This window comes from Echinops telfairi, unplaced genomic scaffold (genome assembly GCF_000313985.2).
Source record: "Echinops telfairi isolate 266 unplaced genomic scaffold, ASM31398v2 ScPeMD7_18;HRSCAF=68, whole genome shotgun sequence".
In the NCBI taxonomy this organism is placed as follows: domain Eukaryota; kingdom Metazoa; phylum Chordata; class Mammalia; order Afrosoricida; family Tenrecidae; genus Echinops; species Echinops telfairi.
In genome coordinates, this window is record NW_022103915.1 from 98,366,132 (window position 1) to 98,381,684 (window position 15,553).

Consider the following 15,553-nt stretch of genomic DNA (forward strand, 5'->3'; position numbering starts at 1 on the left):
TACAAGGTATGTACAAAGGGGCTTCTGGAGTGGAATTCTAATCCCGCTTTATGAAAAGTAAACAAGCTACATGTACAATTATAATTTATGCCCTTTTGTGTATGTATGATTTTTTCCCCTCTTCCTCCCTGGCTCTCTAATTTGCCAAAACAAAAACATAGTAAATATTAACACATGCCTAAAAAAGAGGGTAACAATTTTCCTTTGGATTCCATAATTGTAAGAATCCTATATAAGCAAAAGGGTCTCTTATAAAATTTGTAAATTGAATTAACAATCCCAGAAATGTTTTCGTGGATGTCAAAGGCAGAAAACTAGTCATATCAGGATAGAAGGCTACAAATCACAAAGCCCAGTAATATAACTTTGTACCACATAGAGCATTACAGTGAAAAAGAACCCAGCTCTTATCACTGAAACTAGGTGAAGGATACAAACATGAGCATCACAGATAATTATTAGACTCAACAGTGCTATAATATTTGATGGATTCTATTATTTTAGAGGTTACATAATCAACTATATAAATATACATATTAAAACTGCACATTTGTGCTTGACACAATGGATGGATGTATGGATTGTGGTAAGAGTTGTATGAGCCCCTAATAAAACGATTTTTTTTAATGTGGAAGCCTGTAAAAACAAACAAACAAATGAACCGTGGAAGCCTTTTTGTTATATGTATATGCTAATTTTTCTTAATTTTTACTATATATTAACTAATGAATTTTGACATTCTCTTGTAAAGGATTACATAAAGGATAGTAAAGGATAAATGTCCTTTACTATTATTGAAAACAGAAAATTGATGCTACTAAGAAAAATGTTTATTAAATTGGAAAAAAAAAATCCACGGGTCTCCCAAAACAGTGTGGAAACAGAACAGAAGGATAAGTATACTCTAAGCATGCCACTCATTGTGTGTGTGTGTGTGTGTGCACATAAACTATAGTTGGTTCTTTCAAACATGCTTATCTTTATTTATGCTACCTCTGGACTTTGTTTCTATATTCACAAAGTGAGATTCTTCCTCATGTCCCCAAAGGTCCTTTTCTTTCTTACTATTAACAAGTTGATCCAGAATCTTTAAGGTCCAAAATCTTTTTAGCTAATCCTCTGGCTACTCTAATAATGCATTCTTGCTTCATGCTGTATTTTGAAACAGCAAGTTGTGTAGGCCATAGGTAATTTCAGTAACTTTAATATCCTTGAAAAATAAAATATAATAAAAAACCTAGGTATTCTGTATATGAAAGTGCCATTTTGTATTTTGGTTTAGCCATTACATTTACATATTTTTATGATGCGCTTCCATCTGTGTATGGCTCACTGACTCATTACTTCTATATACATCCTAAACAACTACAAGAACAAATGTCTGCCCACGAGAAAGAGAATACAGTTAAAGAGGAAAGAGAAGTGGATCCAACTTTAGTTAAGAATACTTTTAGATTTTACTACCCATTTCCAATATAGCATATTGCTCATTTATGAATATTTTAGGTAATTCATTAACTGTATATATGAGGAGCTCAACTCAGCAGGTACTCTGAACATACCACTATGTTCAGACATAGAGACAAATACAAGTTTAAAATGATGCATAGTTCTATGTGTAAAATAAGAGGCAGGCATAGCAAATGCAAGGGGACTTCAATAAGTGAAAAAGATGCCACAATCTTCGATTCCATTTTTCCATAAAATTTTTGGAGAGCCTTGGTTCATGGGATAATGATGCTTTTTTGTATCAAAACAAGTAGCAGCCAACAGTAACCAGCAAATAATATATATTAGTAAATTTAGAGGTTAAGAAAAGGAATGTTTAAAGGACATTAAGCAACTTTTCATCAGGTGTATGAGCATTCCAAGCAGATGCAGGAGACAAAGTTCAACAGTAGAAATTTATCCTGCTGCCACTGGCATTATTTTCTGAACCCATCTCAACTTTTGTCCCATCTGCAGAGTACAAACAAAACGACACAGCACAACACAACCATGGACCATCAACAGTGCTCGAGAAACCAACCACAACCCTGTTAGAAGAAAATCATTAGACTGTGGGCTCTTATTGCAGAAGAGGCGAGTAACAGTTCTCTGTCAGAAAACATTCTAGCTTCCAAACTTTGTCTAGCTGAGAAAGACTAATTGCCATGGCTCTTCTCAAAATGTTCACAGTGTTACTATCTCATTCGGGATGAAACCAAACACTACAATAAAGTATAAGGCCCCGCACCTATTTTTTTTTAAACTCCAAACTCACTGCCATCGAGTCAATCTCTTGTCTCGTTTCTCATCACTCTCACCCAGCTTACTCAGCAATAGCCAACAATTGTTGAGAAAACTCTGTCAGTATTTCCCCCCATGTTCATACAATTTAAAACCACAACGAGACGCCACTACAAAACCTACACTAAAAAGCTGTAATTAAAAGGACTGGTAATACCAAGTGTTGAACAAAACAGAATCACCACAAGTTTTATACATTACATTAGAAAAATGTTTGACAGTAGCTATTAAAAGTATATATACATACATACTCGATAATGTAACTATTCTACTGGATGTCAACCTCAAAGAAACTAGTGCTTACATCAACCAAAAGACAAACTTAACTGTTGATACATGCAACGTGGATGCAGATCACAGACATAATTTCAAGTTAAAAAAGCTAACACAAATAGAATATGTTGGATAATTCCATTTATATGAAGTTCAAAATGAGGCAAAAATAGTCTATATATAGTGATTACCTGTGCTTTTAATTAAAGGTATTAAATGGGAGACTGGAAATGTATATCTATTACCTTAATTGTGGAAAATATATAAGCAACACATTATGTGCTATTTCACTAATCTTCACACGTACATACAGCTTAACTCATTGCCATCCTGTCAATTATAATTTATAGCAACCCTCAAGGCCAGAGTAAAACAGCCTAATAGGATTTCCACAAAAGCCAACGGTTAACACTTTCGCCTGAGGAACAAGCTGTGGGGTGGAACTGCTGATCAGTTCTGGTCAGCAGCCAAGGCTTTACCTCCTGTGCCACCAGGATTCTTTACGGACAGTTGAGTGACACTAAACACATGTAAATGTTCTCTATCTTGATAGAGGTAGGTGATATACAGGTATAAACTTATCAAGCCATACACTTCTGTGCGCACTGTTGTATAAGTTATATATACCTAAGTTATAATGGAATGCATTGCATCTACTTCTCTGGGATCTTTCTGGCTTGATCAGGCTATTATTTACTTTATTCTACTTATATTGATTCTAAAGGAGCACTGCAGGCACTGTGGATTAACCAAGGTCAGTGGTTAAAACTCATCAGTTACCTTCCAAGAGAAAGAAGAGGCAGTCTGCTCTGATATATAAAGAGTTACAGTCTTGGAAGCCCTGTACAGGGTCATGAGGAGTCCTAACTGACTTGATGGCGGTGTGTATGATGACGAGATAATTCCTTACCTTTAACAAAGGGCAACTGCAAAGGTTGGGAAAGGAGAGCGGAAAATTAATCCCAAGAAGGAAATCCTTGTTTCTCAGATATCTCTGCTGGCTCTCCCATTCTGGGTCTCCCCAGGAGCGCAGTTGATGGAGCCTGTAGGAGGCTTTCAGAGACAGGAAAAGAGCTAACCATCTGAAACAAACCACAGCAGACATGCTTATTCAGTGCTCCATGGAGGTTTGAGGGTCGTTCATAGCAGTGAGGAACCTTCCCAGGTTTGTCATTAACATGACCCTGAGAATTTTAGAAACAGCTAATCATCTTACTTTCAGATAAAGCTGTTTCTTATTTTGCTCCATCATTTCTGTCATTGACAAGCATTGATTGATTACTATGGTATGCTACTTGGTTCATTATGGAGGAAAACTAACATCTTGCTAAAGCACCTCTCCTTATATTAGGGAGATAAGTAATAATGTGAATAAAAACCATTCTGCCCGAGTATAAGTACAGAATTAAGCTGCCCAGACAATGCTTAAAGAAGCCTATGCTGCAATCACCACTAACTAACCAAATGAATCAAAAGCCCCCTTTACCCCATGGAAGCCAGTAAAACTGAAAAGGCTTACTAGGAACTAAGGGACTTAAAGAACTGGTAGAATATGGGTGAGAGGTTCAAATAGTTTTATTTAATGTGTATCTTGAAACATCATGCAATTATTAAGTGATTTTTAAAATGATAAATTTTCTCTTATAAATTTCTATCTTAACAAGATATTCTCTAAAATTATACGCTATTATACTGAATTTTTAACTTTATACTATTCAACCCTTGTTGCTACTTTTTTTCTCATCAAATAATAAGGCAACTCACCTGGCCAAAAGTCCCTGAAGCATAAGGTTTGCCATTTCTGCTGGAGATACATTAATAAACCGAAGGAAAGAAAAACAGCTTTCTTCATTAACACCTGGAATATCAAACCAAACCAAAAGATAACACTCAAAGCCTGAACTGCAACATTTTCCCCAAAACAATAAAAACATTTATATTCTCAGGAATCCAACCTAGCCACTCTGATAGAAGTTACTTTTACATTGTTTCTTTACACAGGTAGTAGAGGTATAGCATATAGGCCAGACTAGAGTTGGTTTATCGATTATCTTTAGGGCTTTTGGTTCATCAGTTAATGGCCTTCTCTCTGTAACACGCCAGTAGAAATAAAACACCAGATGGACGTTCCAAACCCTTGGTTCTAGTATACTGACAGTGTTGCAAGTTCAGTAGCTCCTTTTTTCTAGGGAAAGGAAGAGGGAGCCAACTCCCTAGTAACTAATAATAGTGTTTTATATTCTCTTTGTCATGATTCAGGGGTATGACACTCTAAGAAGGGGCATGTGTAAAATATAGATGTGGATGGTCAATGTAAAATCATTTTCTATTGTTCTAGTTATAGCCGCAAACCAGTTTATAGATGAAAATTGCTAATTTACTTTTAGTAAGATTAACATTTTATAAATGAAGGGCTAGCTAGCATGCAGAGAAAATCACTACTAGCTCCAATTTGATCATTAAGAAAATAGCCTGGCTAGACCAGAGGATGTACACTGGTACAGATAGGAACTGGAAATCCAGGGTGGGTGATCCCTTCAGGACCAGTGGTGGGAGCGGCAATACTGGGAGGGTAGAAGGAGAGTGGGTTGGAAAGAGGGAACTGATTACAAGGAACTATATGTGACCTCCTCCCTGGGGGACGGGCAGCAGAAAAGTGGGTGAAGAGAGATGTTGGACAGGGCAAGATATGACAAAATAATAATTTATAAATTATCAAGGGCTCATGAGGGAGGGGGGAACAAGGAGGGAGGGGGATAATGAGGACCTAATGCCGGGGGCTTAAGTGGAGAGGAAATGTTTTGAGAATGATGAGGGCAATGAACGTACAAATGCGCTTTACACAACTGATGTATGTGTGGATTGTGATAGGAGTTGTGTGAGCTCCTAATAAAATGATTAAAAAAAGAAAATAGCACCCTGGTAAATCCTTGACATACCTTATTTCCCAAAGATCAGTACACCTACCTTTTCTGTGGAAGAGAGACTGCTGGATATAGTCTGGTGCAAATGGAGAAAGAAGAACCCTTAACCACCTGCAAAATAAACCCAACCAAACAAGTTATAAATATACGGAAGTTAACAAGACTGGGCATTCCAAACTGAAGAGAATATTTTAGATTGTAACCTGCTTTTACTATTCAGCTTTTAAAGTAGGTGTTGCCAAGTGGCCAGGCAAAAATTATGACATAAACATTAATAAGTACTAATAATTAATAGGTATAAGGAGATAACACAAGTTCAAAGGAGTATCATTTTACTTCGAAGTATTATAATGCCAGCACTGTAAATTATCACACATTCTAGTAAGTGAGGTGCACTGCAGCTTTGGTTGACTTTCCCCTAGCACAAACAACTCTTACAATTAAACCCAAGAAACGGGCCAATTTCAGCTTCATTAGGTTAAATATTGTTGGTGACGATTTTTATGGTACTGTTTTCAAAGAGGAAGGAGCTTTCTAATTGCCTTAAAACACGAGTGTGCCATAAGAATCCTCTGGTAGCCTGTTACAAAATTCCAGAAGCCAGGACCAACCTAACTCAGAGGAACACAGTAGACCACCTTTACCAAATCTGTATCACTAACTCTGAAGTAGGTCAATGCTTCAGATGAAGTTTGATTTGAAAGTCAATGAATTCTCTTACAAATGCCATTTCAGAGGTAAAATGAACCACTCGACCATAAATATGGGCAAAATACCAGTTTTTCACAAATGCTATATGCCCAGGTACAAACACCAAGTCCTTGGTTACGCACCAGGAACCAGTTTCAGCACTGGCGCAGGGGCACTTGTCATTCTTTCTTGGTGCGTATACATATTTGCATACAGGTGCACCTTCCTAAGTCAGAAAAGATGACAACTGGCAGTGAAGAGAGCCTTCATGACCAACTAGTTAACTCTTAATAGTACACAATTCCGACCACAAGATCCCTCAACAAACAGTTGTTCAATCTGTTTCCTCTGTTCCCTCATCTTCACTAAATTTATCTGGTACGCCATACCACACCAAGTTACAAAAGCGTGTATGGTTAACAGTACAGATAAACAGATGCACTCACCTATCTCGTGAATGATTGAAGACCCTGATCTGTCCATGACGGTAGATAAACTTTGAAATCTGGTATGGCTTTAGGGAAATATGAAATGGGGACCACGTTTCCTGCCGCTCAAATAACTCCGGGTGGTTACATACCTAAGGACAAGAAAGGGTAAGCGCATTTTCATGTGGAAACATCACTCTATGAAGTGATGAGAGATCTCAAATCCTCTGTGCATGTGCGTTTTCCCATTTTCATCTTTTTAACAGCATTGTTTCTCGTACCCTAACAAAGGCGCACTGACATTCTTCACATATCTGGCACTAACGCTAATTCTTGAAGCGAGTTAATAACGTGAGGTAATGTAAACTCTTACCTTTCGAAACTGCATGACCAGATTCATGAGGCTGCTGGTGGTATTCTGTGCTTGCTGAGTAGAGCCCATGGAAGACTGCAGTAAGTCCTCAATGGAAATTTTGTTCTTCAGTGCCTGATAGAGCAGCTTTTGTCGGCTAGTCAGTTGGCAGTACATTAAAATTTCAATCTAATGATCAACAAGAAGATTTACACTTGGAAACAGTTTTTAAGAAAATGCAGTATCAGCTTAAAGTTGAACACACATGTAGACCAGATTACTGAGAAAATAATATACATGTCTGAACTCAATTTCTCTATGTGTACTATGAATAATTACACGCAAAAAATTCTTTCCTCGACTTTCTTCTCCTATCGTTTTGCATGTTCTCTGTAGGAAAGCTTTTCAATTTTCTTTCCTTTTTTTAATAAAGTAAATGTAACATCAAATTTTCATTGTTTTTCAATAAACCACGATGAAGCTTAGAACTGGATCACCTGGCCGTTTATCTCCTTATCTCCTCCCAGTTCAAAATGCTCACATCTCTGCAATAGTCAACATTCTCTCACATCTGCAGCTGGGCTCATCACATTCAAGTCTCAGCACGACCTTTATAAACCAAAGACACTGGCTTTGTATTTTAAAAGTGCTATAACCTGCGTACATTAAACTTCTAAATCTAATTTTAAGCAAAAATACAAGAAATAGGTATGTTAGACAACGCCACGACGATGCAACTAAGATGTACGGAAGAAAAAAGGAGGATTTAAAAGACACTTAGGAGACAAAACTCCCAGGTGCTACATGTGGACCTTGCGTGGATCCTGTTGACAAATTTGTAGTTTTAAAAGAGATAAAGACACACAAAGAAAATGGAAAATCTGAGCATTAACCAGATGTGATAAAACGGAATTGTTCTTTTTAAAATAGGGTGTTATTGATATTGTGGCCATGCATTTAAAATAAAAAAACAATATCCACAAGTATTTAGAGATACATGTGAAGATATTTATAAGGGAAATAATATGACATCTGGGATTTGCTTCAGAATAATCAAGAGGGCTGTAGGGAGTGGTCATGCGTTGATCATTGTTGAAGCTGAATAATGGAATGTGGAATGGGGTTAAGTATACTACCTTCTCTACTTTCACAATGTATCAAATTCTCTATCACAAAAGTTTAAAACAAGAAGGAAAACGACTTAATTTGTGACTCATTTTAAGTCCTTTGGTCTATCCGAGTTCTCAAGAGCTTTACAGGTCTCCCTTCAACTAAATATAATCGAGGGAATTCCCATAGGGCACCCTAAATCGATGTCTATCAAGGTTTACATTCATAAGGTCATCTTTCCTTACCTTATCAGATAATTCATTTTCCACATCTTTCTTGATTCTCCTTAGCATAAATGGCTTCAGGATCATATGTAAGCGGGAGAGTTGATCTGAAATGCCAGGAAGCCCCCAAAGAATGTATCATATTGATTTAACATAAAAAACAAAGATAATGTTCATCTCTCACTAAGCTCTTCAAACAACTCTTGACTCAACATTCCCTGAAAGAAGATTGGAACGGAATCTTTCATCCCCAAGTCAGAGGAATCTAAGGAACCTGAATTTTTCATTGCATCTTAAAGGAGGAAAAAGCATTTGGCCCTCATTTATTCAGTGATAACCAACAAAGATCACTGTATTTTCATTTCGATTCTTTCAAGAGTCTTCCAAGTAAATGTTATCGAGTAAGATTTTCACATTCCAGTATTTCCCAGAAATCAGTGTTCTAAGGATATCAACAGATTAACAACATGTAGTATAAGAAATTATTTAAGGATTTTTCTAATAGTAAACAGATATGAATTCATGTCTATGTACTAAACACCTCAGAATTCTCTTAAAATCAGTCAGGTATTATCTAAAAAGTTTAAAATTATTGATAGACAAGGTTTAACAAAAGCTCATAATAGAAATAAATCTGGGGAGGGAGGTTGTCCTTATCATATTTTGTTTTTAACACAAGAACAATACCATCTTACGAAAATCTAATTTTGATATGAATTTCAAGATCTTTCTGGGAAATGGGGCCTATATAGGCCACATGCAGTATTCCTTGAACTTGGCCTATTCTGCCTTGATTAAATAATCACGACAGGATCAGCATCATTTACACTTGTTATCTTTTGACTCGACTGATAATATAAAGCACATATATTTATTTTATAAGGGAACATATATCTTTCTTGGACACTCTCAAGACAGAAGAAACAAAACCAAACCCAAACCATTGCAGTAGCACCAACTCCACCTCATAGCAACCCTGGAGGGCAGAGCACAACCGGCCCAGGCTTTCCCAGCTGTGATCGCTCACCTCACTCTTCCACAGAGCGCTGGTGGATGTGAACCACTGACCTTTATTCTGGTCAGCAGCAGAACCTGTCGTTACTGCACCACCAGGGCTCTTCTTTGAATACTGGGAGACAAAGTCTTCCCAGAGAGCAAACTATACAATTATGTAGTAACCTACATTGATAGGTAGGAAAAATAAAAGCGCATTTTAACAGTACTCACTCTCATCGATGGCAGATTTATTTTCGGCATGGCTCTCAATGTCCTTGGAAAACCATTCATTAAATTCCTCATGTGAATCAAATAATGTTGGCATAATGAAATGTAACAGAGCCCAGAGCTGGAAATAAACAAACAAATGAAACAGCTGTGTGGTCACCAGAAGGCCATGTAGGAGAATGAGGGGAGAAATGCAGGCATGTCTGTCCGCATGAAGACAAGTGTAGATATATTGCCTATGGTTGCATTCACATTATAATGGCAGAATCACATATTTAAATCAGTGACCATATGGCCCACACAACCTAAATTATTTATTATCTGGCCCTTTGGAGAAAACATTTGTTGACTCCTATTCAAAATGACCAATTAACTTTACAAAAACAAAAGTTACTCTAAATATTAAATACTACATTTCAACTCTAGTATAAAAACATCTCTGCAATAAATGGGTAGCCTTTCTTTATGCAGTTACTATTTATTACATAAGAATTATTTCAAAGGAATAAAAAAAGGCATGACCATTACGCTACAGAACGAACAAGCAAAACTGATGTCAACAAGAATACTTAAAACAAACAAACAAACAAACAAAAAAGACTACTTAAAACAAACCATGCTGTGGGGATTGTAATTTGTATAGAGCAGCAGGCTCTCCAGTGGGGCACACATAAAGAATTCTTGGCTAAAAAAAAACTGTTTAATATAGACATAACCCTAGGGACTTGACTAGTGCATACCTCTGCCATGGTGTTCTGAATGGGCGTCCCAGTTAGCAAAAGCCGATTTCGACACTGGAACTGCAAGAGGATCTTCCAACGAACACTGTCCAATAAAATGAGTTAGAAATTGTACGTCAGCAGTATATCTCTTTCTTTAATTACCCTACTGAGAACCAATATTTTATATATATATGCTTTAATAAAAAGTAACAATGACTCAGAATCAAGTACTTCATTTTATATGGAAGATACTATTCAAACATGGTACGTGAATAAGAAACAGGAAAATTGGGCCAGGAAACAGAAAAAAATGACACCCCTATACACAAAAAACAGTATAGTCATGAGTCAGAATTAAATCAACAGTTAATAACAACAACACACTGAAAACATGGTATTGGGGTTTAGAAAAACAATATCCCTCAAGTAGAGTGGAATCCTTTCTGACTTGATGGTATTTTTATATTTTCTCTTGGCTACCTCAGGGTACTTTCTTAGATTGTGATGTTCAATGGCAGGATGGTATTCTCTGGAACTGAAGTTTTCTGCTACAGATAACTAGCTTCAACCTAAGTGGTTTATGTCAACCAAATTGGCCCCAAATAATTGAAGTTATTTCAAACCAGGCCCTCACTTATTACTCACAATTAAACCATAAATATCTTAGAATACCGTATATACGGTACTCGTGTATAAGCCGAGTTTTCCAACACATTTTTAATGCTGTTTTTGTGGTAAAATTAGGTGCCTCAGCAGATATTCGGGTCAGCTTATTTTTGAGTATACAGTGAACCCTCGCCACTTCGCGCTTTGACTTCCGCAGCTTCACTCTATCGCGGTTTTGGCGTAACAGCGCATGCTCTGTCATTACTGCCACTGATTGGCTCATACTGTACACGCTTGATGCCATAAATAATATAATAAATGATAATTGTAACGTCCAAAATGTTTTACTGTATTTTCCCTTTTTCGTTTAATAAATTGGATAATACGAGTGTAATGGTGACTAAAGGGTGTTTTTTCATGTCCTCTATGCTCTAACTACGAAAATATTTGATTTACAAACAAGGAATCCTACTTCGCGGAATTTCATTTATCAAGGTAGGGTCTAGAACCGATTAACCGCAATAAACAAGGGTTCACTGTATATGGTATATTAAGCATGCTTTATTTTAAAAATCTAACTTCTACCCAAAGGACTCTTACGAGATCTAACAGCCATCCAGGAAACGAGGCAGCCTACATAAATAAATTCACAGGTAAAAGAGGCTTCAGTAAGCTCTTGGAGAGCGTACTGGAGTTATTGGAAATGGAATTAAAAGACAATGTATTTTCCATAAACCATAAACCATCAGAAGACAATGTATTTTCCATAAACCATCAACCATCGGAAGACAATGTATTTCCCTTAAACCCTCAAACTGGTGGCCCCTGAGGTAATGTTTTGTTGCCCACGATGCTCTGAAACTCTGAAATAAAATGTAACAAAGGAAGTGTGTATACAGTATTATTGCCTTGATCTCCCCTAAGCGCTATTTTCCTCATAACAATTTTTTCTACTTTCATTTTATTTCAGCACATCATGGGCCACAAAAAATTACCTTGGAGGCCGCATGCCGCCAATGTGGCATCCCTGATTTATATGAATGATTTGATCATTTAGCCCGTCTGTGGGGGGGTGGGGGGGGGGTTGGAAAGGATCTATGGCATTTGGTTACTACTATTTTTCATATTACCTGGAACTACTCTTTAGTGCCTGGGCCTCATCCAGGACCATGTACTGCCACTTTACCCGCTGGAAATACTTTACATCCTGAACCACCAGTTGGTAGCTAGTGATAACCACATGGAAGGGGGCATCCTGAGTGTAGAGAGTCTTCTGTAGATATAAAAGGGAAAGGTGGAAAAAAAAGAGCCCTGTTAATTTATAAGGTAGAGTTATTGCCTATATTTTCTTTTTAATAGCCTATATTTTCTAAGGAGGAGTTTAAAATAGCTCTAAATATGTGTTTCTCATATTTGGCAAGGAGCTATGCAGTGAATTAAACCATAACCACCCTTAAAAATTGTACTCTTAATCATAAACTATGCTAAAATCTAGTCCTCAGCGCACTGAGAAACGTAATTCTGAACTTCAAGCTTAGCAGATGGCCAGTAACAAAGAGCAGAACAGCATCAGAAGGGAATAAGAAGTGCTCTTACTCAGCGACACGTTAGAATTACTCAGACTTGAAAACAACAACGGCACATATGAATGAGAGTTTGACTGAATGGAAGAGAGTTGATACAAGTTTGCTTTTTAGTTAAAAATTACCTGACTCCAGAACCTCCTGATGACTTTTCTATCATGAGGATTTCCCCAATATGGGAGCACCTGGGGAAAAAGGCAGCACGCAGGTTATTTTCTACTAATATCTTGAAAGTATCATCACAGTATAATAGTCAGAATAATTTCTTAAAACCTAATACAACAAATACAAGCATTTTTCTTTTGTCAATGGTGGTATACGTGGTTTATCCAATCACTTTGTTGACAAAATAACATGCACACACTCAAGATGCTAACCTGTTTGAAGGTATGAGAGCTACTCAGAAAGTGAAGAATTATGAAGCCAAGTTCCAGAAATAAAACAAGAAAGTCAAGTGAGATAAGTATACATTTAGTACATTTCCCCTCAATGAAGATGTCTCTTTCAAAAGTTCTAGTTGAGAGACTAGGAGTCTTAGCAGAAATTTTAGAAATGCACAGCAAAATGGAACTTCGAGGAGGGACCTGATAAAATTAAAGTAATGTGACTTCAAAAACAGGATTGTAAAAGGCTCCAGCCTTTCTTCCTGGCTTAGCCATTACTTGCCATGTCATGAGGATGCCAAGTAGCCTATGGAGAGAACCAAATAGTGAGGAACCAGGATCTCCTGCCAACACACGTGATCAAGTCATCTTGGAAGAACTTCGAACACCAACAGGTAAACAAATGACTGCAGCCACTGCCAACATCCTGACTGCAATCTCCTTAAATGACATTACTTTTTTAAAACTAAAAAGCCAATAGAATGCTATCTTCAAAGTGGTGGAAAACTGTCAGGATTCTATACCCAGCAAAAACATCCTTTAGAAATGAAGGTGAAATAAAGGCATTTTGTAACAACAATAAAACTAGAAAAACCATCATCAGCTCACTCAGGCTGAAGGAAATACAAGAGGTGTTCTCTGAACAAAAGGAAAACAATCTCACACAGCCCTCAAATACACAGGAAGGAAGATCAGTGAAAATTATGATTATGTGAATAATATGGGGTTTACATCTTCAAAATCACACTCAAAAATAATAGCAGGTAGTCTACAGGAGGAGGGTGCAGCTATAGAGGGTTGCTATGAGTGGGAACCATCCCAATGACAATGGGTATTAAGTTAAGGTCCTTGTATCATCTTGAAAGTAGTAGTAAAATTATATTATTGCTTTTAAAGTCCAGGATGTTATGTTCTAATCTACATGCTATCTACTAAAGAATAGTTAGAGAATATATAACTAACAAGCTAGAGGAGGTGGAATGGGGACTAGAACAATAAATACAAGTACTAAAGAAAACAAGGAAGAGAAAACGCAAAATGGAACAGGTGAAATAAAGAGAAAGCAAATGGCAAAGCAGCAGATTTAAAGTAACATGAATCTTTACAATAAAAGTAAGCACAAATATGCTAAATGAAAGAAAATACCCCTTAAAGCTAAGAAAGTAAAAGGAAGGGAAATATATTATGTAAAAACTTACCAAACGAAAGCTAATTTATTTATTTGATATCAGAGAATAATATACAAAGGGGTTTAGAAAACACATGGAAGAATTCCATTTTCTTTTTATTCAATGTTTACACATCATTTTTGAAGTTCCCTCATATAGCATAATACACTCAACTACAGAATACAGTTTCCAAACACTCACAAGACTTTCACAAAAACTGCCACACACCGGGCCATAAAAGACACAATAAACTTCAAATGATTAAAATAACACGTTTTTCTGTCACAGGGATTGAAGCTATATATTATTAATGAAAAGATACTTAGAAAGCTCTCTTGTTTGGAAATTAAGAATGATGCATCTAAATAACCTACAGACCTTGCAATGGAAATTAGAAATTATTTTAAACCGAAAGATAATGAAAATGTGACATAAGAGATTCCAGCATGACAGCGGCCTAGAGAGACAAACTATACAAACCCTTTCTAAAAGACAGGATAAAAACAGACAGAGGGGAAAATGCTAAGTAAGCCAAACACTGCCAGAATAAAGAAGGGAACCCATACATACAGGCATCAAGTAAAAGAGTGAATTAACTGATGGGTGGTCATGAGCTGCACAAATCTGCCCACAGGGAAGGGCAGTCTCAAGTACCTGGCAGAGAGAAAGGTGGGACCCCTTCTCAAGCTCCCCATGGCCTCGTAGTCAGCAAAGGTATGACCGGGGCACACTCAGGTGCACCCATCAGGCAGTTTGTACCTCCCACTCTACACCTCCAAGGTTGAGTGACTCTGGAAGGAGTGTCAGTGACAGCAGAGGAGACTGTTGTCGGGGGTACTGAACAATCCTCAGTTCCCCACAGCTCTGGGGTGAGAGAACAATACCATTTACAATAGCCACCCCAAAGGTTAAACACTGAATAAAATTAACCAGATAAATCAAAGACTTACATAAATAAAACTACAAAACATTACAAGATCCAAAACAGAGTATATAAATGGGGAGGGGCGGGGAGATGCTTCCTGTTCATGGATAGGAACACTCAGCACTGAAATAAAGAAAACAAGGAAATCTACAAATATAATTCTAATCTAGATCCCAGCATCAATCTTTAAAGAGATGGAAAAAATAATCACAACTTTATATGTAAAGAAACCCAGTGAAAGTACACTAAAGACGAAGAATAAAGTAGCAGGTCTCTCACTTCTCAACCTTAAAACCAACTACACAGCCGCAGTAGTCAAAACAGCGTGGAATAGGTACAATGAGTGTTACATAGACCAATGGAAGGGAATAAAAAATCCAGAAATACATTCATACACCTACATAAAACTAATGATTGACAAAACTTATCAAATGGGGAAGAGAGTCTCCTCAACAAGTGGCGCTAACATAATGAGCGTTCCATTTGCAGAAGACTACATGAAACACTTCATATACAAATAGAATTCAAAGACCTAAATGTAAACCCTAGAACTAAAGATGACCAATGAAAATATAGAGGCAAACTTAGGGGCCCTGATACATGGCATAAATACACTTCCAAATATAATGGAAAAAACACAGCAAAAGACAA

General features: G+C 37.0%; 1 protein-coding gene across 2 annotated transcripts in view; it reads right to left on the bottom strand.

Moving 5' to 3' along the window:
* INO80 (INO80 complex ATPase subunit) overlaps positions 1-15,553 on the bottom strand; it is a 113,242-nt gene that overhangs the window by 70,321 nt on the left and 27,368 nt on the right. For both annotated transcript variants that reach the window (XM_045287779.1, XM_004712722.3), the window contains exons 14-23: positions 12,551-12,610; positions 11,973-12,115; positions 10,255-10,339; positions 9,518-9,635; positions 8,312-8,397; positions 6,978-7,145; positions 6,623-6,756; positions 5,530-5,597; positions 4,327-4,420; positions 3,473-3,644 (exon numbers count right to left, since the gene is read on the bottom strand). In XM_045287779.1, coding sequence (XP_045143714.1) covers positions 3,473-3,644; positions 4,327-4,420; positions 5,530-5,597; positions 6,623-6,756; positions 6,978-7,145; positions 8,312-8,397; positions 9,518-9,635; positions 10,255-10,339; positions 11,973-12,115; positions 12,551-12,610 — 1,128 coding nt within the window. The remainder of the gene's footprint in view (positions 1-3,472; positions 3,645-4,326; positions 4,421-5,529; positions 5,598-6,622; positions 6,757-6,977; positions 7,146-8,311; positions 8,398-9,517; positions 9,636-10,254; positions 10,340-11,972; positions 12,116-12,550; positions 12,611-15,553) is intronic.